The sequence below is a fragment of the Gracilinanus agilis genome, chromosome 2 (genome assembly GCF_016433145.1).
Source record: "Gracilinanus agilis isolate LMUSP501 chromosome 2, AgileGrace, whole genome shotgun sequence".
Lineage (NCBI taxonomy): Eukaryota > Metazoa > Chordata > Mammalia > Didelphimorphia > Didelphidae > Gracilinanus > Gracilinanus agilis.
In genome coordinates, this window is record NC_058131.1 from 405,474,670 (window position 1) to 405,501,485 (window position 26,816).

Consider the following 26,816-nt stretch of genomic DNA (forward strand, 5'->3'; position numbering starts at 1 on the left):
CCCCTATTTGGGAGGGGCTAGACGCTCTTTTCCATGTCCCTCACCCAGGTGTTGGAGCTCTTTACTCTTTTTAGTTCTGACTTTCCCGCCTCAACGACTCTCAGCCAATCAGAAGCGTTATCTTCCTTGCCTAGCCGGACCTATTCTGGGCCGGAAGAGAAGCCTCAGCGCTGATTGGTCTAGCTGCCATAGGTAGTTCCCAATAGCCACAGGAATCCTTGCTAGGTGGTCGCCTGCAAGTATCACCTCGCGTGATTGGTTAGAGTAAGGAGACTGAGCCAGGAAAATGGCTGCTCTGGTCTCCGTTGCCGCGGCATCTATGCCTTCTGTGGTGGCTTCGGGGACTTGCAGCGACTTCTCAGATCTTCGGGAAATCAAGAAGCAGCTCCTCCGGATCGCGGGGCTGAGCCGGGAGCGGGGTCTGCAGCACAGCGGGAAATGGTAAGGCTCTGGAATCGGGAATGGGCAGCCGAGCCTTGGCCCTCTTCCTTAAATGCCCCTTTCTCACCTGGCTCGGCCTTTCTCTGTTTCAGGGCCTCGGAACTGGCCTTCTCTTTGGCCCCTTTGCCCCTGACTGAGCTGCCGCCGCCTCCACCCATCACTGAGGTAATAACCCTTCCTCCCCCCTACTTCCTACACCTCCCACCTCCGTTACAGGAATTGTATACTGACAGCTTCTTCATTTCCCGGCCCAGGAATCCACAAAACAATTTACATACTCCTTTACAATATACCCGATTTCATTGGGTTCTCATAACGTTGTTTAAAAAAAAAAAAAAAAAAGTCAACAGTCCAGGTATTGCATCCCCATTTTATAAATGAGGAAACTAAGACTCAAAGAAATAAACCGAATTAACAGCATAGGGTATATAAATGGAAAAGGCCTTCACAGATCATTTAGCTCAGCTCTTTTATTTGGGACATGAAACTAAGGCCCTAAGAAATGAAGTAACTTGCCTAAAGCCATCCAGCTAGTCAGTGGCAGAGCCCTAACTCAGGTCAGGAAAGCATTTGATAGTTCACTCAATTCAGATACCAGGAATACTTTTTCTGTAATTTCTAGGATAGAAAACTGTTTATTTAGTCTCTATTTGGAGATTCTGATTGATGAGGAGCCCTGCCCATTACAGCTGTGTGATGAGCACATTCTACTTTGTGGTACAAAGTTTTTTTAGGAAGTTTTACATTACACTGAAATGGTATTTGCCTTTCTGTTATATATACTCAATGCTTCTAATTCTTTTGTGGCCCAGCAGAGCAAATCTAATACCTCATCCACTTTTAGGCCCTTCATATACTTCAATCAATAAGCACTTTAACTTAAATACTTAGTATATGGCTTGTATTCTGCTAGGTCATGTGGATAGAAATAGGAAAAAAACCACAACACAATTTCCTACTCTGTGTGTGTATATATACATAAATAAAAAGTAGGAAGATTAGTAATTTGGAGGAATCATGAGAAGCTTCATGTAGAAGGAAGTGCTTGAACTACATCTTGAAGAGTGGGATTCTATGAGAAGGTAGGAGTGTATTACAGGCATGGGGAATGGCCAGTACAAAGGTCCAATAGCTGTGAAGCTCCTTTTTGGTGAATACTGGCAAATATTACTACCTCTTGAAAAAAGTTTTAGAGAGATGAGGCATGGGGGTGGAGGTGGGGGTGGGGATGGAATGAGGTTATTGTTAGAAGAATGTCAAAGATTTGGATCAAGGAAGGGAACAGGAGGAGGACTTTGAAGACTGGAAGAAGCAGCTCATGGGATTTGAGATTGATGAAATGGGAGGTAAGGACGTTTGAGGGATCATCAACAAAAATGTTGAAGTCTTTTAGCATGAGAAAGGAGTTAGGAAGACAGTGAATTCCTTGAGGGAGTAGGGTAGAAAAATTATAACTGAGTGAACTTGAAAGGAAAGATTTACAAGTGTTGGCTACAAAGTGAGGAGCAAGAATTCTAATTCTTCATTCAGAAACAGTGTGGGATGTACAAATGAAGGTTCAACCACTGTTAGAGAAGATGGTGAGGGAGGTGGTGTTTGTATTTTTTTCCTAAAACCCTTACCTTCTCAGTATTTTTTTAAAACATTTATTAATATTTCTTTTTTTAGAAAAGTTAACATGGTTACATAATTCATGCTCTTTCCCCTTCACCCCCCGAGCTCCCTCCCCCCCATGGCTGATGCATATTTCCACTGGTTTCTCAGTATTTTTAAAGCAGAAGAACTAGGCAGTTGGGGTTAAGTGACTTCTCCTGGGTCATACTGCTAGAAGTATCTGAGGTCAGGTTTGAATCCAGTCTTCCTGACTCCAGGCTTGGTTCCCTATCCACTTTGTTACCTTACTCCTGTAGTATTTTTTAGAGGAATACAGGTCTCAATGAGAGCAAGAAGATGGAAGGAATTTGAGAGGAAGAGGTTCAAAATGAGGTCCACTACAAAAAGTGAAATCCAGAGGACACAATATAAGTGGGCAGGCTTGGAGGGAAAGGTGAGGTAAGGTTGAGGAGGGTGGAATTGACAAGAGTTGGAAGTAGAAGTTGGGGGTAGTTTACTGCTAGGTAGCTTGTTGGTTAAAGTGAAATCTGGATTGGGAGAATAGCTTGTAACACTTGAAGATAGCTAACTTGACTCCATTAAATTTTTTCTTCTCTAGATTACATTAGTCAACTTCAAGGCAAATATTCTTGCTGTTATTCCACAGCTGCTTCCAACTGGTTTTCTCATTATAATGTGGGTTGAGGAGTAAATGTATTTTGTAATACTGGTCCCATTTTGCCAAAACATGTCTCTAGTTACTTCTTATCATTTTCTGTAAAATTAGAGATTTGGATTTGATCTTTAAAGTTTCCTTTCATTTTGCCATTCCTTATTCAACTTTGTGAGGGAAAACAGGGCAGGGATTATTGTTCTCATAATAGATGAAGAAATTCAGGCCCTGCATGGTTAAGTAACTTAACCATGAGGTTGGTGCCTTAGTAAGTGCTATGTTGTGACTGGATCCCAGGATCTTGATTTCCATCAAGTGTTTTTATTATACCATGCCACTTCTTCATAGGAGAGATGGAATCTCTTTCTTCCTAGTAATTTATCTTCATTTCTTTTCTGTGTATTTCCAGAATAGTTCTTCTTATTCATAGATCTGTCATTTCACTGCTCAAAAATATTCAGTGGTTCCTCAAAGTAAAATTCAAAATCCGTTGCATTCAAGATCCCCATAATTTGGTGTAACTATACCTTTCTTACCTTATCCATGTGGTTTAATTGAGTTAAAATAGACTACACAAGGCCCTTGAACATATCCATATGCCCTTGCTGTCAGATTACCCTGTGCCAGGAATGTGTCTCCTCTCTTCCTATTTGCATGTAGAATTTTTGTGCATCATTTAAAGCTTTGCCAAATGCTCTCTAGAACACAACATAGTAGAGAGAATATTTGATTTGGAGTAGTAATAAATTCTTTATGTTTAGTTAGCTGTGTCTTGGCAAGTTATTCAATCTCCCTTTGCTTCAGAGCCCTCATCTTTAAAATGAGGATTTGGACAAGATAATTTTTAAGGCAGTTGTCTGCCTGAAATCTGGTCCTAAATCTTCCCAAAATCTTTTCTGATTTCTTCCACTTCCACCAATGAGTAAATCAGTCAAGGGCCTACTACATGCCAGGCACTGTTATGGGAATTGAGAGACAAAATTGAAAAAGTTCTTGCTTTGAAGGGAGAAATAGGAAAAAACAAAATGTATGCAAAATTAGTACAGGATAACTTTCTGTGGGAGGCTATATTTGCTCAATGATTAGGAAAGGCCTAATACAGTATGCTTTGGCTGAGCTTTGAAGAAACCAAGAGATTCTGAGGGGCAGAGGTTTAGCAGGATTACTGGGCAGGAAGTGGAAAGGCCCATGCAAAGGCACAGATGTAGGAGGACAGGAGAGAGAATGCTGTGTATCAACAGCAGTAAGGAAACCAGTGTGGTGGGATTAAGAGTTTGTTTTTGATCACAGAGGCAATAAAGGGCCATAAACTTTTTGAGAAACATGTGATATATATGTGGAGGATAGACTGGGGAAGGGAGAGACTTGATTCAGAGTGATCACTTAAGAGACTGTAGCAGTAGGAACAGCTAGGTGGCTCAGTAGATAGATCACCAGGCTTGTAGTCAGGAGGACCTGGATTCAAATGTGGCCTCAGACACTTCCTAGCTGTGTGGCTCTGGGTAACCCACTTAACCCAGTTTGCCTATCCCTTGTTCTTCTATTTTAGTTATTACTAAGATAGAAAGTAAGGGTGAGAGAGACAGCAAGGGGGGATAGAAGTGTGGTCTGGGGATACATCGAGACTATAGCTGTAGTTTATCCTAGAGATGATAAGAGTCTGAAGATTATGTAGATGATGGAAAGAAGGGGATGGATGAGAGTGATTATGGAGGTAGAATTGCTGAGACTTAGTAGCTGATTGGATATAGGGGTAAGGGGGAAAAGGGGAAGAGGGACAGTGAAAAGTTTAGAGGAGATTTGATGTTATTGTCTACCTGGATCCCTCTAAAGGTGATATTGCCATTCATAGAAGTAGATAAGACATGTTGAGTTTAAATGTTTATGGAACATTCAATTGGAATGTTAATTAGGATCTATCTACTTAGCTATCATACTAGTTCATTGAAGAGTTACGTTACAAAGTTTTATCCCTAATAGTGTACATTGTAGTTATCAGCATTGGATTCTAGGGCTCCCACTAGATTATATGTTTCTTGAGGTAAGGAATAATAACTAATCTAAATTTTATATCTTAGGTCTTATGTTGCATGATTCTTTTTTTTATTTGAAATTTATTTTTTCAATTACACGTAGAAACAATTTTTGACAATTTTTTTCCAGCATTTTATGATTCATATTCTCTCCTTACTCTTCTCCCTGAGGAGGAAAAATAATTTGGTAATAGGTTATATCAGTTCTTTCAGTACATAGGTTTCTGTACAGTCACATAGTCCTTAATAAATGTTTGTTAATTATTTAATCCCAATAGCATCCCAGAAGGAGAGAAGTGCTTATTTACATTCTAAGGAAATGGAAGCAGATCATTTGGGTTAGATTCCAATTTTGCATTTAGATTAAAGGTCTGAAAAGGTTGTTGAATGACCTAGGTACCTTATATTTAATTCTACACACTCTATATTGAAATCTGAAAAGAGAATATCCAGACACTAAAATTAAGGCAACCTACGTCCTGAAATCTATCCTAATGCCAGAATTGGAGAAATTAGAGAGTTTTTGTATATAATGGAACTATTTATAAATTGATCCTTCCTGAAATAAAGTTTTAATTTTAAGTGATGTTTTTCCCCATTTTTTGGACATCTGACCACCAAGTTGTAGTGAATGATACCAGTTTGCTAATATTTGTTAGCTATTGAGCCAGCAATAGATTTATTATGTATTGATAACCTTCAGTCTCCCATAAGTGATATTAATCTAGTGTGTTCTTCAATATGTTCTATCTGTTGTTTCCATTGTGGCTCCATATTTGCTTTTTAAAAACTATGATAATAATAGCACCTCATATGTTGATTTATGATTTATAAGTGTTACTTATGACTGAGGTAAACTGGAAATATTTATATTCTTATATAACAGAGAAGGAAACTGAGGCCCTGGAAGTGACTTTCCTGTGGTGACAATCAGTGTTTAGCCTGGATCAGGGCCACAGAGCCTGTAATATAAGTTGATTACTCTGCACCAAGTGACAGAACGTTTCCTTAATTTCTTGTTAAGATTGACAACCAATCTGTCTTTGATCTTGTGAATTTAAGCAGAATAATTCTTAAAACTTTTTCATTATTTCTCTAGCTCTTAAGAGCTTCACTTAGGTTTTGCAGATGCATTATTGGGAATAAAGACAAAGAAAACCCTATTATGGGAAGTTTGATTTAAAAAAAAAACCATAAACCTGACTGCCAGTATATTCAAATACAAAAAAAGTGATTGTATATGAAACCAAAAACTTCCATTCATTTTTTTCAGATATCTGTTAACTTTACTAAGGTATTTTAGAGTTAAAAAGACCATTAAAAGCCATCCTGTCCAGTTTCCTCATTTTACAGATGAGACCCAGAAAAGTTAAGTAATTTGTCCAGATTTACAAGTTTATTGACTAAAGCTAACATAAATGACTCAGAATTTGTACCCAAGTCCTTAGGCTGCAAATTCAGCATATTTTCTACTGTAATTTTACTATTCCATACCACTGGTAAGTTTGCTTTTCTGTTTCATGTTGTTGGGAGGTGAGTCAGAGAATGAGAGCTTTCCATACTTATATTTTCTAATTTTTAAAACTATAAGTAACTTATTAATTTTCTTTTTATTTTTTTTTACCCTGTAAACAAAAGCATTTAGTGCTCTAAATTTGCTTTTGGGTATGGTTTTGGTTGAATTCCAGACATTTTAATAAGGTTAGTCAAGTCATAAGAATTAGTATATTCCTATTACTTGCTAGGCACTTGAAATACAAATAAAAAATCAAAACAGATCTCGCCCCTCAAATATCTTGTATTCTATTGGGAAGGATATAACATTGAGAAATAAGTAAATGAAGAGTGTATACAGATAAATACAGTCATTTGGGGGGAATCAGGTAATGCCTGTTGAAGAAAGGTTTCAGGTTCAAAGAAGCCAGGGTGGGGAGGGAAAGTAGGTATGGATGATAAGTGGTGCAAAGGAATGGAGATGGAAGGGCTGATGTTGTGTATTATAAATAGGACAATAGTTTTTGTGTGACCATTTTAAATATATATATTTGTCATCTTTGTAATTTGATCATTAACTCAGGCATTAGTCAGCAAGTATTTTTTTAAAATTTCCATTTACATAGGTCTTCATCTTTTTGTTATCTTCTGTGTTAGTTACTGAACTCCTGGATGAGGAAACTCCTCTGCCAGTGAAGGTCATCCTTCTCTGCAACTTATGGTCTTAGTTGTCTGGAGCACTGAGAGATAAAAGAACTAGCTCAGGGACACACATCTAGTTTGTGTCATATTGAAATTTTGTAAATTTAGTGTTTATAATTTATAATGTTTTCTTTGGGTCCTAGAACATTCTGTTTTTGTTCATGTTTCATTCATTTGCAAAAAGGACTATATTCCCTACTTATTTCCTATTTATCCATTTGATATTTTCCATATTTGTTAAATTAAGTTTTCTTTGGTATGCTACAAATGTTATTATTTCTTTTTCATTTTGCTATTTGTAATATTCCACTAGAGGGGGACTTTTAAATTTCTAGTTACTGTTTTTCTGTCTGAGTCTTTGGTAACAGCTGTGTCCCAAATTTTCCTATACCATTAGTCATGTAGAGGTTTACTATTTATATTTTCTGATTGCTAATATCTTCTAGGCATAATTTTATTTATTTCTCAAGGTTTCTAATATGATTTCAACTTTTTCCAATAGCAGCCAATTTCAGATTTTTAGGGTAAATTCAAGCATAGTAAATTTTAGTCCATTCTTTTATCTTAACTTTTTATGCATTGGATATATTTCCTATAGGTATATATTGTTAAGTGATGTTCCATTCAGTAACTTAAAATTTTTTTTCTATAGTGGAATTCAGTGAAGATCAAAAATTTTAAATATAATTTATCCTATGTGATACTTTATTCACTTTTGTCTGAAACGAATGCCATGCTTCTTGTTTACTCTTGGAACTTTAATACACTTTTGTACAATACTAAATACAATTACTATATCTTTTATTAACTCTATTACATTTTTATAAATTTAGCTTCTATTTGTAATGGAAGTTTTGCTCTAGGATTGCTTTCCTTCTCCCCATTCTATTGTTTTTGCCTTTTCCCCCTCTTTATTAGTAAATATGATGTCCATAATCATCTTATTCTCTTTTTTCAACTTTATTGCCGATTATATTGTTCTTTTGATTATCCCTCCATTATTTCTCATTGTTTACACTGAGATTGCAACTAGTTATTCAGATTTTAACTTTCTACTAACTTTCATACCTTGATGATGCCCTGCTTTCTTGTTGGTTTTGCATGTCAAAAAGTATTCTCCTACCCTGACCCCCCACCTCCATCCCACAATTTTCTGAAACTCATATGGTCTCCTAAATTGCCATCTTTTGTCTTGAAGTAATGCTTATCTTACCTTGAGAATTGATTCGAAGGATGAAATTCTTTATTTTTTTAGTTTTCAGAATCATCTCTCAACACTGTCTTTCTCAAAAACATCTTGGATAGCTAAAATTGATTTTTGGGAAGTAGGCGATATTTCTTTTTATTGCTACTTGAAAAGCTATTATTTTGATTTTGATTTTAATTTTATAGCTTGAAATTTATCATAGCATCTTTTCTCTGAGGAAGAAGAGACCTCTCAGAAGCCATCCGTTTGAATCCATGAACAAGAATCCTCTATATGATATATCCAATAAGTACTCATTCATCCTTTATCTGATAATATTCAATGAAGAACTCCCTGTATCTTAAGGTAGCCTATTCCAATTTGAAGTGGTTTTTAAAAATTTTTGATATTTTTCATTTTTACATGCCTGTCTAATTATTCTTTCCCCTTTGCAAAATACTGTTCCTCATAATAAAGAATACAAAAGAAGGGGAAAAGCAATTCAAAATTAACCAACATATTGAAAAAGTTTAAACATTTTATGCAGTGTTACACATTCATAGTCCAGTTGGGGAGCAGTTTTAATTGGTACACAAGGATTTCCTTATATCAAGGTTAATTTTGCCCCCCCCCCCCTGCAGCTTTTTATTCATTGCTCCTGATTTTTTCCCCTCTGGACCTAGGAGAACATTTTGATCCTATTTCCATGTAACATCGCTTCTTTTACTTGAACATATCTATCATGAGCCCTGTCTCTTTAGCTATCGCTTTAGGTAGTTTGGAAGAATTGTGAATATATTTATGATTGGTTAATAAAAAGACTTGTTGACTTGAAGTCAGGGAACCAAACTTTGAATATCACTTTTAATCCTAGCTATGTATTCCAAGGTCTCTCATAATAGAGGTAAAATAATACTTGTGCCACCTACATTGGGAGAAAAATGATTTGTAAACCTTAAAATGCTTTATAAAAGTGAAATATTAATATTTGTAGATTATTTTATTACATTTGCATACCCTTTGCAGTCTACTACAATGTCTATTCATGTTAATGTGTTATCTCCATTCCTAAGAGTTGTGATTTCTTCAGTTTTAAAAAATATATATAGGTATCAGTTAGATCCCATACATTAAAAATTATATAGTTGCTATTTGAGGAGAGAAACTAAGAATCATGAGAAGAGAGATGTAGGAGCAGAAATCATACCTCATTGAACACTTAATGGACAAAACACTGAAGCTTATATGGATGAGTTAGGTAGCAGTGATTTTTTTTCTCCTTCTTATCTGCTGAGAATTTTCTTTAGGCATATAAACTTTTAGTTTATATACTTCAGTTTTGTTAATGAAAAATGGAAATATCATGCTTGTACTCTGGGCTTTTAGCAATACCACTGTTTTAAAAGTATCCCGAGAGAGAGTAAATAAAAATAATTATATTTATTTTGTATTTATATGGGACCTTAATTTCAAATATTATATAATATCCTTTTTTAAAAACCCTTACTTTCTGTCTTAGAATAGATACTAAATATTGGTTCTAAGGCAGAAGAGCATTAAGTACTAGGCAATTGGGGTTAAGTGACTTGCCCAGGATCACACAGCTACGCAGGGTCTCAGGTCAAATTTGAATCCAGATCCTCCTGAATCCAGACTTGGTCCACTATACACTCTGTCACCTAGCTGTACCTTATATCTTTTAAAATATATAATATTCTTTATGAAGTAGTATAGGCTCTAATTTTTTTCAAAGTATTATTCATAAAATGTTGGGAGACTTTCTATTTTTGAAAGTGATTCTGAGAATTTTTAAAGTATTAGGTGAACTATAGTTCTTGATTTCTCTTAGCTGCTCTTTGAACTCTCTGTTGCCTTTTATTTTTCACAATTATTCTGTCCCCATGTCTTTTTTTTTTCACAACTTTGAATTTTTATTTTTTAGAAAAATTTTCCATGGTTACATGATTCATATTTTTACTCTCCCCTCCACCCCCCACCCCCACCCCCATAGCCGACACACATTTCCACTGGTTTTAACATGTATCTTCAATCAAGATCTATTTCCATATTATTGATAGTTGCACTGGGGTGGTTGTTTAGAGTCTACATGCCAAATCATGTCTGCATCAACCCATGTGTTCAAGTAGTTGTTTTTCTTCTGTTTCCACTCCTGTAATTCTTCCTCTGAATGTGGATAGTGTTCTTTTCCATAAGTCCCTCAGAATTTTCCCCATGTCTTTTAAGAGGCAAGCTTAGGGATCGAGTTACACAATATTAAATGAACTTTAGAAGTGTCTTATTTGAAATGTGGTTGCCATTTTATTTTATTTCATTTTTGGACATTTTTATTTAATTAATTAATTTAGAATATTTTTCCATGGTTACAAGATTCATGCTCTTTCCCTCCCTTGCCCCCTCCCACCTCCCATAGCTGATGCATAATTCCACTGGGTTTTACATGTGTCAGTTGATCAAGACCTATTTCCATATCATTGACATTTGCAGTAGGGGGATCGTTTTAGAGTCTACATCTCCAGTCATATCCCCATGGACCCATGTGATCAAGCAGTTGTTTTTCTTCTGTGTTTCTGCTCCCACAGTTCTTCCTCTGAATGCGAATAGTGTTCTTTTTCATAAGACCCTCAGAATTGTCCTAGATCATTGCATTGCTGCTAGTAGAGAAGTCTATTACATTTGATTGTACCACAGTGTATGTCTCTATGTACAACATTCTCCTGGTTCTGCTCCTTTCACTCTGCATCACTTCCTGGAGGTCATTCCAGTTCTCATGGAATTCCTCCAGTTCATCATTCCTTTGAGCAAAATAGTATTTTATCACTAACAGATACAACAATTTGTTCAACCATTCCCCAATTGAAGGACATTCCCTGATTTTCTGATTTTTTTGCCATGTGGTTGCCATTTTAAAAGCAAATCTTTCTTTGTATTTTAATTTTCTCATTTGGAAATACTGAAATAAATTAATAAGTACATCCTTTAGCAATTAATTCTTACTTAGCCAAATTAATTAGCCAAATGAAAAGAATTTTAGTAATTGAGATATTGCAAAATATCTATGTGTTTGTGATTGGATAAATACAGCCTTACATTTTAACCTTACATCATATTGTTATTCCTGAATCAATATAGTTTAAAAGTGCCTTTTAATTGTTTTAACACCTTCCCTCCCCTTCTTATTAAACAATGAAGGACAATTAAGTAGTTTTTTTTAAGACCTTCATATCAGTTAGCAGCAGAGTCATTCTGAAAGTTTAATGAGATATTGCCTCAATTGAAATTTTCAGCTTTTTCTAGGTGCATATTTCTGGATTTATATCACTATAAATGATGACTATTACTTTAAAATATATGAGATTTTCTTTTCAGGAGTTTTATTGCTCTTTTATTGTACATAATTAACATAAAGAAGTGATAGGTAAAAGATTCATGATCAATTTTGGTAATAGGAAATAAAAAGTCAACAAGAAGAAGGGAAAAAGATATTTCTTTGTTCAGTTCTGAAATTCACAAATGTGTTTCCTGGAATCTCATTGCTTCCCTTTTATCATCTGTGTTATTTTCCTCCCTTCTTTTTCTTCTCCTCAAAAAACAAAAACCAAAAAATCGAACCTCTCCAAATTTTCTTTTCCAGGAGGATGCACAAGATTTGGATGCTTACACTTTGGCCAAGGCCTACTTTGATGTAAAAGAATATGATCGAGCAGCTCATTTCCTTCGTGGCTGCAAGAGCCAGAAAGCCTATTTTTTGTATATGTATTCCAGATACCTGGTGAGAACCATTTCTAGATATGACTGAAACATTAAATGCATACTCTGTGCAAAGTACTGGTCTAAGTACTGGGGATATGAACAAGAAAAGCAAGAGAGCCTCAGCTTTTAAAGAACTTATGTTCTAATTGGGGAAACAACACAGGAAAAATTTCACTCAGGTGGAAAAGTCCTATGGACCTTAGGGGTGGAGTGTTAAAGCAGATATTAATACCTCTTCTTTAATGCCATGTCTACCACAAAAAATTATCAATTTCTGATGTTGAACCTCTTGTTAGTACCCAGAATTTTGGTGGTAAGAACTTCTCTGGGTCTTCAGTAGCTGTACCTTTAGGAACAGATATAATTTTTTTTTAACATTTATTAATATTCATTTTTAACATGGTTACATGATTCATGCTCCTACTTTCCCCTTCACCCCCCCCCCCCCCACATTCCCCTCACCCATGGCCGATACACATTTCCACTGGTTTTAACATGTGTCATTGATCAAGACCTATTTCCAAATTGTTGTTAGTTGCATTGGTGTGGTAGTTTCGAGTCTACATCCCCAATCATGTCCACCTCAACCCATGTGTTCAAGCAATTGTTTTTCTTATATGTTTCCTCTCCTGCAGTCCTTCCTCTGAATGTGGGTAGTATTCTTTTCCATAAATCCCTTAGAATTGTCCTGTGTCATTGCATTGCTGCTGGTACAGAAGTCCATTGCATTCGATTTTACCATAGTATATCAGTCTCTGTGTACACTCTTCTTCTGGCTCGGCTCCTTTCACTCTGCATCAGTTCCTGGAGGTCTTTCCAGTTCACCTGGAATTCCTCTAGTTTATTATTCCTTTGAGCACAATAGTATTCCATCACCAGCATATACCACAATTTGTTCAGCCATTCCCCAATTGAAGGACATACCCTCCTTTTCCAGTTCTTTGCCACCATGAAAAGCGCAGCTATAAATATTTTCGTGCAAGTCTGTTTATTTATAATCTCTTTGGGGTACAAACCCAACAATGGTATGGCTGGATCAAAGGAACAGATATAATTTTGAAACTTATAATTCAGCTTTCTTATTGTCTGCCCTCAGAGACTTTCTACCTGTATGATCCTGGGAAAGTTACTTAACCCCTGTCCCCTAACCCTTAGTACTATTCTGCCTTAGAACTAATACATAGTATTGATTTTGAGACAGAAAGTTATATGGTTTTTAAAAAAATTATTTTCATAACCTAAAACCATTCACAAATATTATTTGTAATGGTGATAAGCTAGAAACTTTCCTTATAAAATCTGGAATGAAACAAGGATACCAATTATTGCCAATATTATTTAACATAGTATTTATTGGAAATGCTAGCAATATTAATAAGAGAAGAAAAAGAAATTGAAGGAATCAGAATAAGCAAAGAGGTAATAAAACTATCTTTTTTGCAGACAATATGATGGTATTGTGAGGGGTAAAAAGGGTTTTGATTGGGTGAATATTAAAAAGTTTGGTCATCAGGGAATTGAATAATTATCAACCCCCAATTAAAGAATAACCTCAAGTCAAAATGACTTTTATGGAAGTTTATTTACAAATGTGGAGAGGAAATAAAGAAATGAGAGAGAGGATAAGATAAGTAATCTAACACACTAGATAATTTGTTCTGATCCCCTAGTTTGACCCAGGCAGATCTAATTAACCCTTAGCTGAGGGAATTTCAAGGCCGGAAAGTCAGAGACCCGGAGGCGAATGAAGCAAAAGCTTCAGTCACAGAGTCTCTTTTGAAAGGGAAGTTCCTCAAGAGAAGTTCAGGAAGATTCAGTCTTTACATTCACCATGTGGAATTCCAAAGGAAAGATTTAAGAACAGTCTCACCAAAGTCTCAGGGTCCCAGCTCCAGAATTAGAAGAGCTTCTTTAGATCCAAGACACGAACCAGAGGAGAAAGATGAACTCACTGAACTCTCTTTTAAAGGGGCTTCTTTTGCATCACTTCATGTGCCCTCTTAGTTTACGTGTCCAATCACAACAGACGCTTTTCTTAGGACTGCCCAGGAGGCAGGCAGTAAATTCTGATTTGTCACTCATTCTAGCACAGGTGAGTCACAGACCTCCCAACTTGTGAGTTAAGTGGAGTTGTTTACACTTTTGATGATGAGATTTGAGAATGGGCCAGGTAGATTTAATCTTATTATCACAATCTCCTCTGTGATCATTTGGGAGACTAGTCTCCCCAATTGATCATTTGACATAATCATCTTGTACCCCTAAAAATCTTCTAACTACAATAGTTAAAGATAAGTAGAAGAGATAGAGAGAGAGAGAGAGAGCAAAACCAATGTTTTGCTAGGTGCATTGACAAAAAGCCAATTAGGGGGCAATCCCCTTTGGCGTGAGTTTACAATTCAAAATAATTGTGTTTAGTCCCCTTAAGTTCAATCAGTTGCGCCCCAAAGTTCATTCTGGATGGTCTTGATTTAGTATAAGTTTCTGCAGGCATCTTTTTTTGATCATCTTGATTCAGTGTAGGTTTCTGCAGGCATCTTTCTCCAAATAGTTCATTTTCTGGATTCAAAGCGTTAGCAGGCTTCTTTTCCTGAAAATTTTCTTGAACAAAATTTTAAATCTTGGATTTTTCTAAAAATACAATCCCCCTTGAAGAGGGTGCTGACCAACACCCAGATCAGCTCAGAATACATCGTTGAGTTATGGGGTGTATGAGTCAGTTGTCAAAAGAAAAACCAAAAACAAAAAGAAAAACAAATAGAAGAAAAATTTAACTTTGGGAGAAATAAAAAATTCAAAATAAGATTCAAAATATCGAAAATCAATGTATATGAAAATTTCTTAGTAAACAATAGTAAATTCATAACAGGCCCTTATATTAGGGTCCAATTAAAGTAAATTCTATCCCACAAATCTGTAGGACAAAATGCAGTAATATTGCACTTACCCATGGGCAGCCAGGACTACAGCAAGTTGCCATATCATAAGAGAAAAGGGGACCAGATTTTTATGTAAAAGGGAAGTGTCATTTCCTGATCTAATTAAACTAAGTTCTCAAGGATAGGGGAGCCAGAAAGATGGCCAACCTTTCGGTACTTGACTGGCAGTGTGGTACAAAGTGTCTTATATCTGAACATATGTCAAGCGTTGCAACTTTGAATCTCATACTAGGTTCAAGTTCTTTAGTATTGGCATAAAAGTTAAAAAATCCTACTTGGATTGGTATGGTCTTTTGACCTTGTGCTCCATGGGATTATTCAGTTTAAGTCTATGCTTCTATGGCACTGTGCAGATGAAGTCTGTGCTCCTTTTCGATCCCATTTCCTAGAATCAGGCATAAACATTAATCCTAGTTCCATGTAACATTTATCAATAAATGGCAGGTTTCCATAGTCTAAAGCTTTTTGGGTATGAATTAATATTAGAACAGTTATATTTTAAACTTATATTACTGTAAAATCAAAAAAGATTAGTATTGATTGCATGTACTTTAATATTCTATTAGAAAAATAAAAGGCAATAGCAAAATAAAAATTCAGGAATTCAATGTGTTCCCAAAAATGAGGTCCACTTTTCTATGGACTATTATCTCCAATGCTTGTGATAGGGTACAGTCAGTCAGTTTCAATAGAAGGTACTCTCTTTACATGTGAACAATGAACCCAAGAGTTCTTTTCTTATCACAGTAATTATCAAAGTATATGTGAAAAATCCTAGAGATTCAACTAAAAAGTCAGTTGAAACTATCATTTATCTTAGCAAAATAGCAGGATATAAAATAAACCACATAAATCATCAGCATTTTAAATATATCATCAACAAAAGTCTTTCAAGAAGAAAGAGATATTTAAAATAACCACAAACAGAATCAAATACTCAGGAGGATACCTTCCAAAACAAGCTCAGGAACTACATGAGCATAATTATAAAATACTTTTTTATACAAATAAAGTCATATATAAGTAATTGGAGAAATATTAATTCTTTATGGGTGGACAGAGCCAGTATAATTAAAATGACAGTCCCTCCTAAACTAATCAACTTATTCAATGCCATCCCAATTAAATTACCAAGAAATTATTTTATTGACCTAGAAAAAAGAATAACAAAATCCATTTGGAAGAGCAAAAGATAAAGAATATCAGATAAATTGATTTTTTAAAATATTAAGGAAGGAGGTCTAGTTGCTGCTAGTTTTTATTTAATTTAATTTTTAAATTTTAATTAAATTTTTTTAAACCCTTACCTTCTGTCTTGGAATCAATACTTTGTATTGTTTCCAAGGCAGAATAGTGGTAAGGTCTAGGCAATGGGGGTCAAGTGACTTGCCCAGGGTCACATAGCTAGGAAGTGTCTGAGGCAAGATTTGAACCTAGGACCTCCTGTCTCTAGGCCTGGGTCTCAATCCACTGAGCCATCCAGCTGCCCCCTGCTAGTTTTTAAACTGCATTATGAATCAGTATGCTACTGGCTAAGAAATAGTAAGGTAGATCAGTGGAATGGAATGCATGTACAGTAGACAGTCATAAAAGATTATAGTAGTCTTGTATTTGACAAAAATATTAAGATTTTTCTGGGAAAGAACTCACTATTTGTTAAAAATTGCTGGGACATTTGGCAGAGTAGTTTGGGTAGATTGGCAGAGAGTAAATATAGATCAGTACTTTATACCATTCACTAAGAAAAAGTCAAAATGGATACATGACCTAGACATAAAAGGAGCTATTTTAAACAAATTAGAAGAATGGGTATAGCTAGGTGACTCAGTGGATCGAGAGCAGGCCTAGAGATAGGAGGTCCTGGGTTGGGTTCAAATCTGGCTTTTAATATTTTCTAGCAGTGTGACCCCTAGGCAAGTCACTTAACCCCCTTTGCCTAGTCGTTACTCTTCTGCCTTGGAACCGATACACACTATTAGAGTCTAAGACAGAAGGTAAGGTTAAAAGAAAAAGAAGAAGAAGAAGATCTATCAGATTTATGGATAGGAGAGGAATTTTTGAGTAAATAAGATAGAGAGCATTGTGAGATGTAAAATGGATAATTTTTCTTTTTACATTTATATTTTAAAATTTCTGTACAAATATAACAAATGTAGCCAAGACTAGAAGGAAAGCAGAAATTTGGGGAAAATTTTTTTGTAGACAGTTTCTTGGATAGAGGTCTCATATCTAAAATATATAGAAAATGTTGTCAAATTTCTAAGAATAAGAGCCATCTCTCAGTTGGTAAAATGGTCAAAAGATATGAACAGATAGCTTTTGGATGAAGAAATCAAAGCCATATATAGTTATATGAAAAAATGTTCTAATTCACTACTGATTAAAAAAATGCAAATCAAAACTATTCTGAGACATCTCACACTTACCATATTGGCTAAAAGAAGATAATAAGGCAAAATGACAAATGTTGGAGAGGATGTGTAAAAAATGGGGACACTAATACATCATAGATTGAACTATGAATTGATCCAGCCATTTTGGAGAGCAATTTGGAATTATACCCTGAGAGTTATAAAACTGTGTATACCCTTATACCTAGCAATACCATTGTTCAGTCTGTTTCCTAAGGAGATCAGGGCAAAAGGGAAAGAACCTGTATGCTTGGTGGTAAAGAACTGGAAATTGAGGGGATGTTTGTCAGTTGGGAAATGGCTGGACAAATAATGGTATATGATTGTGATGGCATGTTATGCACTATAAGAAACAAAAAGCAGTTTAGTTTTTTAAAACTTGGAAAGTTCTACATGAAGTCCTGAAGAGTCTAGTGAGTAGAACCAAGAGAACATTATATACAGCTACAGAATTAATATTTGAAAAATAACTTGGGAATGCCCACTTCCAAAAAATGAATTTAAAATAGAAACATGAAAGACATCATCAATATATCTTTTCATTTGGTGATACCTTTTGTGGTGTGGGGAAGGTGGACTTGAGATTCCTGAGAATAAATTCTATTAAATAAGTTAAAAAACAAAACAAAATAAACTGACAAAAGATCTAAGGGAATTTTTAAAAAAATTCTTTCTCTTATGGGATATCTCTTAGGGAGTAAGGGAAAGGAAGGGGCATAGGGAGCAATTTAGGCAATGTAAAAATCAAAGGGTGTCAATAAAATTATTTCCTTTTCTTCAAAAAAAAATTCTCTTCATATTTCTTCTCAAGATAAGTGTTAAATCCAGTTTCTTAGGAAATAAATTACATTAATTCTTTTTGTCTTCAGCCATCATACATAAGTTGCTACAGAATGCCTTATAAACTCTTGACTTCCTCATAGATTCTCCATAAAACCATTTTTACAGTGTTTCTTGATAAAATGAACAGTTAAGACAGTTCTAACTAGAAAGAAGTTTCTCTTTACCTTTTTGTATTTCTTCTCCATAGACTCCTCTTAGGTCAAATTTGATTATCAAACACTTTTCTTCACTCCACAGTGAGAAACAACTCATAATAACTATTATTCCAAACTGCCCTTTTCTCAGTGTCCCATTGGGCTCTTATAGATATAGGAACAATATCTAGAGTCTATGAGAGAGTAGAGAAATAGATGTTACAGTTAATTATGGTATCAATAAATATAGCAAAGGGCTTCTTTTAGAAGTTTCCCAAATATTCCACTAGTGGAATGAAAGAATCTGAGAAATATTTCTATTGGGATACAATTTCTAGGTCATATGTTTCAAATTATAGAAGATGCTTATTGCTTAAGTGTTGCTTAGAAGTTGTGTTATTTAGAAATAGGATAGGTAACCGACTCTCTTGCATTTTCTTTCATTCATAGCCATTATAATTATTCCAAGAGCACTTTGCCCATGTTTCTTGGGCTTCTGGAGCTATAATGGGCCCTTTTAGTGCTCATTTGAATATTTTTCTTATAATATGGTGTACCCTTAAAATTGTCTTATGTCTGTCAAATAAAGATGTGAGCCATAAAAGAGCAACTTTTCACCGACTCGCCAAAATTGTGAGCTTTGAGTATATTATTAAAAACCCAATTTCAAAAATTATACTTCTAGACTTTAGTTTTCTTTCTAGATGCTCTATTCAAAATGACTTCAGGATACCAAAAATGATTTAGACAAGTAGCTATATAAAGAGAAACAACATTTACTGAAATATGGAAGTTGTACTCTTCTGAGAGCAAATATGACATTAAAACTTTAGAGAATGACAAGCAAGACAAATATTGTATTAACAACTGTTAGCCAATTGTAGATACTGCTTTGTGTGGATCAAGTCTCTTAGAAAAAGGTCAGAAATATAGACTAGTTTTTTATTGTTATAAACAGGTTCAGGATGAATAATAAAAGATCTTTTTGATTTTCTTTTGTAGTCTGGTGAAAAGAAGAAGGATGATGAAACAGTAGACAGTTTGGGTATGAAGTTCTTCCTCTTACCTTTTGGAAAAAAATAACAACTAGCAAACTGGTGTGTGTTTGTTAGGTATGATTGTTGCTGTCTGTAAGATTTGAATGGCCAAAGGCCTCTTTTTTCAAGCAGATTAAGATAGCTTAATGGCTCCTTGTTAGCTATTGTTTCTTAGTACTAAATAAGTGTGAATTCTTCACTTTGTGCTACTGGAAATAGCTAAACATAAGAGAATAAAGCAAAACTAGTTTTACCCTCAGAGGTTTTATTTTGTTCCTAGGCCCGCTGGAGAAAGGACAGGTGAAGAATGAAGCCCTTAGAGAGCTAAGAGTTGAACTCAGCAAAAAGCACCAGGCACGAGAGCTTGACGGTTTTGGCCTTTATCTGTAAGTCTGGATAAATCATTTGATGTTTTTATTTTTTCTTAAGTTGAAGAGGCATAGCACAGCAAGGCACCAGGACAGAACAGAAAGAGCATTGGGCCAGAAGCCCAAAGAAGACTTGGGGTTGAGTCCATGTTCAGTCACTCACTGGCTATGTGATATTTAGCAAGATACATAATTTCTGGATGCCTTAGTTTTGACATCTGTAAAATGAAACCAATTATATTCATAGTGGTGACTATACAGCTGTTTTGTTAGTAAAGATCTTTGCGAAACAAAGCACTGTATGATAATCATTAGCATTTATATAGATTTGCAGAGCACTTTACAAATATTATCTCATTTTATCCTCACAACTCTAGGAGGTAGATGCTATTTCCATTTTATAGATGAGGAAACTGAGTCAAATGAGGTTAAGTGTCTTGCCCAGAATCTTAGCTGCTATAAGTCTAAGGCCAGATTTAAATTTGCACATTCCTGTCCAGTGTTCTCCAGGGGATCACTGGAGTAATAGTTTTGTGATGTCTAATGACTTTCTCCTTTTCTAGGTATGGGGTGGTGCTTCGGAAGCTAGACTTGGTAAAAGAGGCCATTGATGTTTTTGTGGAAGCCACCCACATTTTACCTTTACATTGGGGAGCCTGGCTGGAGCTATGTAACCTGATCACAGACAAAGAGATGGTAGGTTGAGGAAGGAGCTATGAAAAATCTTTCATTGCAGTTTTCATCCTGTGGGCTATTTTACTCTGAAATATTCAACCAGCCCTTTCAGTTATTACTAGAATTTCACAGATAAAACAGTTGGGTCTTACATAATATCTTTGAGCTTTTACTCATATGAAAATTTGATCTTAATGTTAAAGAAGTTAAAAGTTAGTTTTGATCCTTTTGGGCTACTCTTATTTATTTTATTATTATTATTTTTTATGAAACACACACACACACACATTCAGTCACCTGGCTCTGCTGGGCATTTTCATGTAGATATTTTGCGTTCACTTCAAATTTAACATTTCCAAAACTAAACTCATTCTCTTTTCTTGCAAACAGGTTTTGCTTTCCATTTTCCCTATCTCTGGCAGTGGTACCACCATTTTCCTAATTGTATTTTGACTCCTATTTCTCTCCCTACCTCCCCCCTTTTTATTTTATCAGTTCTAAATTCTTTTGCAGAACTTTTGAAGAAACTTCCTATTATCTGGAAGACTTTTCCTAGCATGAACCCTCCAGGCCAGCTTCATTTCCTCAATGTCTTCTTCAAAGTCTATGCTCATTTCTTCCCATCTTGGTTTCTTCACTTCTGGAATCCTTTTCTTCTCTCTTGTCTTCAGGCTAGCTGTTCTTCAGAGCCTTTCTTCAAGTTCTTCCTCCTTTGTAAAGCCTTCCCTAACATACCCTTCTCTGAATTTCTTACTATAATATTTACAGAATAAATGTTATAATTTAGTACTTGATTTTGCTGTCTTATATTGATCATTATTGTTCTCGTATGTATTGATTTTTGTCTCTTTAATTAGAGTTTAAAATTATGGAAGTCAGGGATCATTTCTTTTATTTTGCTTAATACAATATTGAACCTTCAGTAGATGTCTAGAAATAGCTGTTTGGTTGATGTTTGGGAAGGGATTGGGGATATATATGATGGCCAATTTGTAAATGTATCCTTTCTTTGGATTTTAATTGCTACCAGCTGAAGTTCCTGTCCTTGCCAGATACCTGGATGAAGGAATTTTTTTTGGCTCATATATATACAGAGTTGCAGCTGATAGAGGAGGCCTTACAGAAGTATCAGTCTCTCATTGATGTGGGCTTTTCTAAGAGCACATACATCATTTCCCAAATTGCAGTTGCCTATCACAATATCAGAGGTGAGTTAAACAGGGTACTGAAATCCTTCCAGCCACCAAAGAAGTATCTTTATACTTACTGAACTCTCTTTATTGTGCAGATATTGACAAAGCCCTCTCTATTTTCAATGAATTAAGGAAGCAAGACCCCTATAGGATTGAAAATATGGACACATTCTCCAATTTGCTCTATGTTAGGGTGAGCTGTTTTTCATTTTGCCTTGATTTTATTAAGTAATACTGATCCCATAATCCTATTAGATCTGGGTATCATCCAGCTGATTTAGTCATTTTTCCTCTAGTTAACTTTTTTTTAAAAAACAAAATTTCTAGGGATTTAATTTTCCATGCTCTAATTTATTTTTTTTCTTCTCCTAGAGCATGAAGCCTGAACTGAGCTATCTGGCTCACAATCTGTGTGAAATTGACAAATATCGGGTAGAGACTTGCTGTGTAATAGGTAAGAGCCATTTTTCTAATAAGAGTTTTGAGAGTTGGTGGGGGTGGGGAGGGTTAAAGAAGTCAGACCTTTGGGTAGAAGCATTAAAGTAGAAAATTAGTGCATAGGATGGGACAGGTTGATCTTTTTTTTTTTTTCCCCTGCCTGGCAACATCATTAACATTCATATGAATGGATGTTCCTATTAAAGTGGTAACCATTCAAAGTCTAGATTTCATAATGGTAAGAGAATATCCTTTCCCCTTGAGACCATTCTTAAAAGTATTAGACTCCTTTCTGAATCTCTGCATCAGGACAGAATAAACCACTGAAGAGAGTCTATAAAATGTAGGAGTCCGAGTAATGAAGGTAGTGAGGGGCAGGGAAGTGGACTTTGACTCAGATTCTCAAGAAAAATGATTGAATGCAAACTCTAGGACAAGAGAATGGATCTGAGATATCTTTATTCCGTTTTCTGACCCTTTGGAAAAATCATTTGTGAAGCTTATACTAAATTATAGTTTTTTTCCCCTAAGGTAGAAATATTTAAAACATTCATGGGGGAGCATCGTAAAGTGAAGAGAGCTGACTGCAGAGTCAGAAAGATTTGGGTTCAAATTCCATGATACCTATCAGCTTTGTGACCTAGGGAAAGTTACTCATTTCTTAGTGTCCCAGACAACTAAGTTGCTGACCTGCACTGATTAAAGATGTTTTCTCACAAGAAGTTCCTTATACCAATGAAATCAAATATGGTCTTCAACTTAACCATTCAAACAGTTCAGCATGAACAGAACAAAACGTTTTCAATAAGTAGGACAGATAAGAAAAATATTTCTCTGATATAGCCAGATAAGGGAGAGAATATGATAAGGAGAGGGCAAAAAGAGACAGATTCTGAAGAGAGAAGGGTTGAAGAGACCTAGAGAGAAACTTGACATCTGTTTGTCTGATCCCACTTCCCACAGCTCTCCCTTCCCTGCTGGCATCTGTCTCTAAGGCATTGGCACAAATTGGCTTCTTTGTAGCAGTCTTAGCTTTGTTTCCCTCCACCACTAATCAACATCTCTGGTCCACTCAGATTCTCTGATGCACCTGGATCTTCAGTTATTGTGTCTCCTCCTTCCATTCTTCTATTGCCACTGTGTACTATCCAGCCAGGCTTACCTGAATTTGACATTTCCACCATCATTTTTCTGCCCTGATTCTGGACAGTTGGGACTCAGCCACTAGTTTTCTACTTTTTTCTTCCTCACCACCACTATTTTCTAGGCAATATGTCTAAAGTCATCTCCATCTCTAAACACTATCTTAAGATGTTTTTTCCAAAGGACACCAAGGCTCTGTCTTGTAGATATGCATGAAATTGTTTTTGTTCATCTTAACTGCAAGAGATAGGGGTAGCAGCTTTTCAGATGCTTAATTTTAGAAAACTTACCCAGAGCCAGATGAAATAGATGAGACTGGTCTCATCTCCATGTAAGATTCTTTTTATGCCACAAGATTTCTATTTGTGGCTGTATAGTTTTTCTTACTTTCTTGCTCTTCCTTTCAGGTAATTATTACAGCTTACGTTCCCAGCATGAAAAAGCAGCCCTTTATTTCCAGAGAGCCCTTAAATTGAATCCCCGATACCTTGGGGCTTGGACTCTCATGGGACATGAGTACATGGAAATGAAGAACACATCTGCAGCCATCCAGGCTTATAGGTAGGTAGGTGTAGGGGGTGTGTGTGTGGGGGGGGGGGGTGTACGTGTACGTGTGTGTGTATGCTGGGGTGAGGCCAAATTGCATTAGATATATTTTTGTGATATCAGCATTGTTCCGACCTACCCTCAAATGGGTAACAATTACATTTCCCTTACTCAGACATGCTATTGAGGTAAACAAGAGAGATTATAGAGCCTGGTATGGCCTTGGACAAACCTATGAAATTCTCAAGATGCCATTTTACTGCCTTTATTACTACCGACGGGCCCACCAGCTCCGGTAAGTCTGATTGCTTTAGTGTGGGACAGCCTGGTGCTAATCAGGGCTAATTAGTGTCCACTGACGGTTACAGAGGAATCAGAATGAGTAGTTGTTATTTATGGAAAATAATCTTTGAAACTTCTTTAGAGTCATTTAAAGTTTTTCCTTTGGGGAATTTCATTAGGAAGGTTAGTGTGATTGTGTAGGATTCTGAAGAGCAGTGGGTTAAACTGCATTGATTTGGGGTGGTGAAAGAGGTTGGACAGAAAAGGTTTCAGATAGCAGCTGACAGTGGCCTCCTTATCTCGTAGGCCCAATGATTCCCGTATGCTGGTGGCTCTAGGAGAATGTTATGAGAAACTCAATCAGCTTGTGGAAGCCAAAAAGGTGCCTGGGGTTGGGTACTGGGGGTGTTGTATGACATTTTTGTCATTTGATGATGGTTGATCCATCTGTTTCTGACTTCATTTGTTGTTATCTGATGTATGTGCCCGTCTCAAGCAGGGTATGGGCTGGGCTGTCTATCTTGTTTGCTCATGTGCAGTTCTCTGTATAGTGTCTGTCAGACAAGGCAGGGCTAGAAGCCACACTCTGGAATGCTGTCTGTGGCCAGGTACCTGCCACCTATGAACAAGTGAGTGTTCTGTACTCTCAGCACCAGCCTGAGCTCCTGCAGGTTTTGCTGAAGCCTGAGTCTCGAGGTAATTGTCTGGTTGTTGTAGATGTGGGGTGGCTCCAGTAACCACTTTGTCCCTTTGGCAGTGTTACTGGAGAGCTTATGCTGTGGGAGATGTGGAGAAAATGGCTCTCGTGAAACTAGCCAAGTGAGTAAAAAAGACCAAACATTCTTAAGTGTTTCAGCCCCATATGCTCTGGAAGTGTCTGGGAATAACCCTAAAAGGGAACTAAAGATGTAGGGCTTGTGAAGGAGTTGAGAAACTGATTTTCCCTTATTTAAGTCAATTAGGGTAAATTGGTATATTATGAAGATGTTCTAAACTAGGTGCTAAGGATGAACTAAAGGAAATTTACAAGCCTTGGATTAGTATGGTGGAAGGAGGGAAGTCATAATTATTATACCCAGCAAGGCAAAGAATTAGGAAAGGAATTTTTTTCCTACCTGGGTCATTTTTGGTCCTGGCTGTGGCCAAGACAACTTAAAAACTCACATAAACATAAATTGTGACCAGTTGATAGGTGGTTTTTGTTTTTAAGGGATGATCTGATCCTTTCCAGCTTCCTCCTGGGTTCCTGAAAAAATTTAAGTTGTTTGATTTTCTTCATGACTGATCCCTCCCCTTGCCCTGCTTTGCCCCCCCCCACCTCCCACCCCCCAGCTCTTCCTGTATTTATCATCAGCAACATAATTGTACTTTTAATTGTGGTGACTTAAAAAAAAAGTCACTATTAATGCTATGGGTTATTTATAGTTAATTTTTTACGTTGATGTAGTCCATTTACCTTAGGCCTGTGTTAATTGTGTGTTTGCTGAAGCCTTGGTTCAGAGGTCTGTTTATGCTTATAGTCCATTTCTTTCAGACTCCATGAACAGTTGACTGAATCAGAACAAGCAGCTCAGTGCTACATCAAATACATCCAGGATATCTATTCATGTGGGGTATGTGTCAGGGACAAGGGAATTACGTCAGTGTATCTGTCACTGTCACTTCAATCAATTCTGTTCTTTGCCTTTTTAGGAAATAGTGGAGCACTTGGAGGTGAGCACTGCTTTCCGATATCTGGCTCAGTACTACTTTAAATGCAAACTCTGGGATGAAGCCTCAGCCTGTGCACAGAAATGTTGTTCCTTCAATGATGTGAGTGCTAGCATTATATCAAGATTTCTAATTTAGAACATTGGAGTATCTTTCAAGTGTGTGGGTTGTTGGACTGAGGGGTGTCCTTTGTTAAAGAATAAAGTTTTTGGTGTTTTTTTTAAAGTATTGACTTAACTTTTTTGTAATTTGGGATATATTGTTTGTTTCAGACTCGAGAAGAAGGAAAAGCCCTACTCAGACAGATCTTACAGTTGCGAAATCAAGGGGAAACTTCCACCACAGAGATATCTGCTCCCTTTTTCCTACCTGCATCACTGTCTGCTAACAACACTCCCACACGCAGGGTGTCTCCACTCAACCTGTCTTCTGTCACACCATAGACTACTATATTCTCTAGGTCATATCGTTTCAGTCCCTGATTAAGTCCTGACTCAGACAGAAGCTGGATGTGTTCAAGGACTTCATTTCTTTCAGTTTCTGCATTTGGAGACAATTGCTGGGGGATCATATAGGGTCAGTGCTCCAGCTGCAGGCTGATTGAATCCTGTCTGAAGACATTCTCTATTTGCTCCAGTTAGAGCAGCTGGGCTCTTTAGGAAGCACTTTTCTCTCCCTCCTAATCCAGAGACTAGCTGCAGTTTTTAGCCCTCTTTCCCAACCAAAATCTTTTTAAGAACAACCCCTTTATGGCACTTTAGCAGAGGTGATGCAGTAAGAGCCTGGTTTCTTTGCTGCTTGGTGGGAATCATCCTTATGAAGCTGAGGAAGGCAGGTAGCTCTCCTGCTTTTAGCAGCACCTCTGGCTTGCTATTGGAATGAGTCAAGATGTCACAGCGAAATACTCAGAAGCAGGGTCCCTGGTAGGCTGCTGAAATCTTTTTGTTTCAGGCCAAGAAAATGAAGAATAAACTCTGTTGATGCTGTGTAGAGAGGGTGATGAAGCCTGGACAGGCCCTTGGTTTTAGCTCTAAGCTATGGGGAAGATCGAGCTGTCTTACTCAATGAACAGTATATCTCACAAGTGGCTCTCCAACTTGTCATGGAGGAGAGGGAGAGAGCCTGGGCAGAAAAAGACTCGTATCTGAAGAGCCAGTCTGTTTTAATAAAAATATTTTTTTAACCCAACTTCCTGAATTTATTT

The 26,816-nt window shown here is 36.5% G+C and overlaps 1 protein-coding gene across 1 annotated transcript; it reads left to right on the forward strand.

Moving 5' to 3' along the window:
* Positions 1-286: 286 nt before the first annotated feature.
* On the forward strand, positions 287-26,794 carry CDC23 (cell division cycle 23). Its single transcript, XM_044661858.1, has 16 exons — positions 287-441; positions 534-606; positions 11,775-11,912; positions 19,223-19,265; positions 19,538-19,643; positions 20,189-20,321; positions 21,331-21,508; positions 21,589-21,686; positions 21,866-21,947; positions 23,482-23,635; positions 23,796-23,915; positions 24,209-24,284; positions 24,660-24,721; positions 25,437-25,515; positions 25,595-25,714; positions 25,885-26,794. The coding sequence occupies exons 1-16, from the start codon at positions 287-289 to the stop codon at positions 26,053-26,055; spliced, it is 1,788 nt and encodes a 595-aa protein (XP_044517793.1). The 3' UTR covers positions 26,056-26,794.
* The last annotated feature ends 22 nt before the right edge of the window (positions 26,795-26,816 follow it).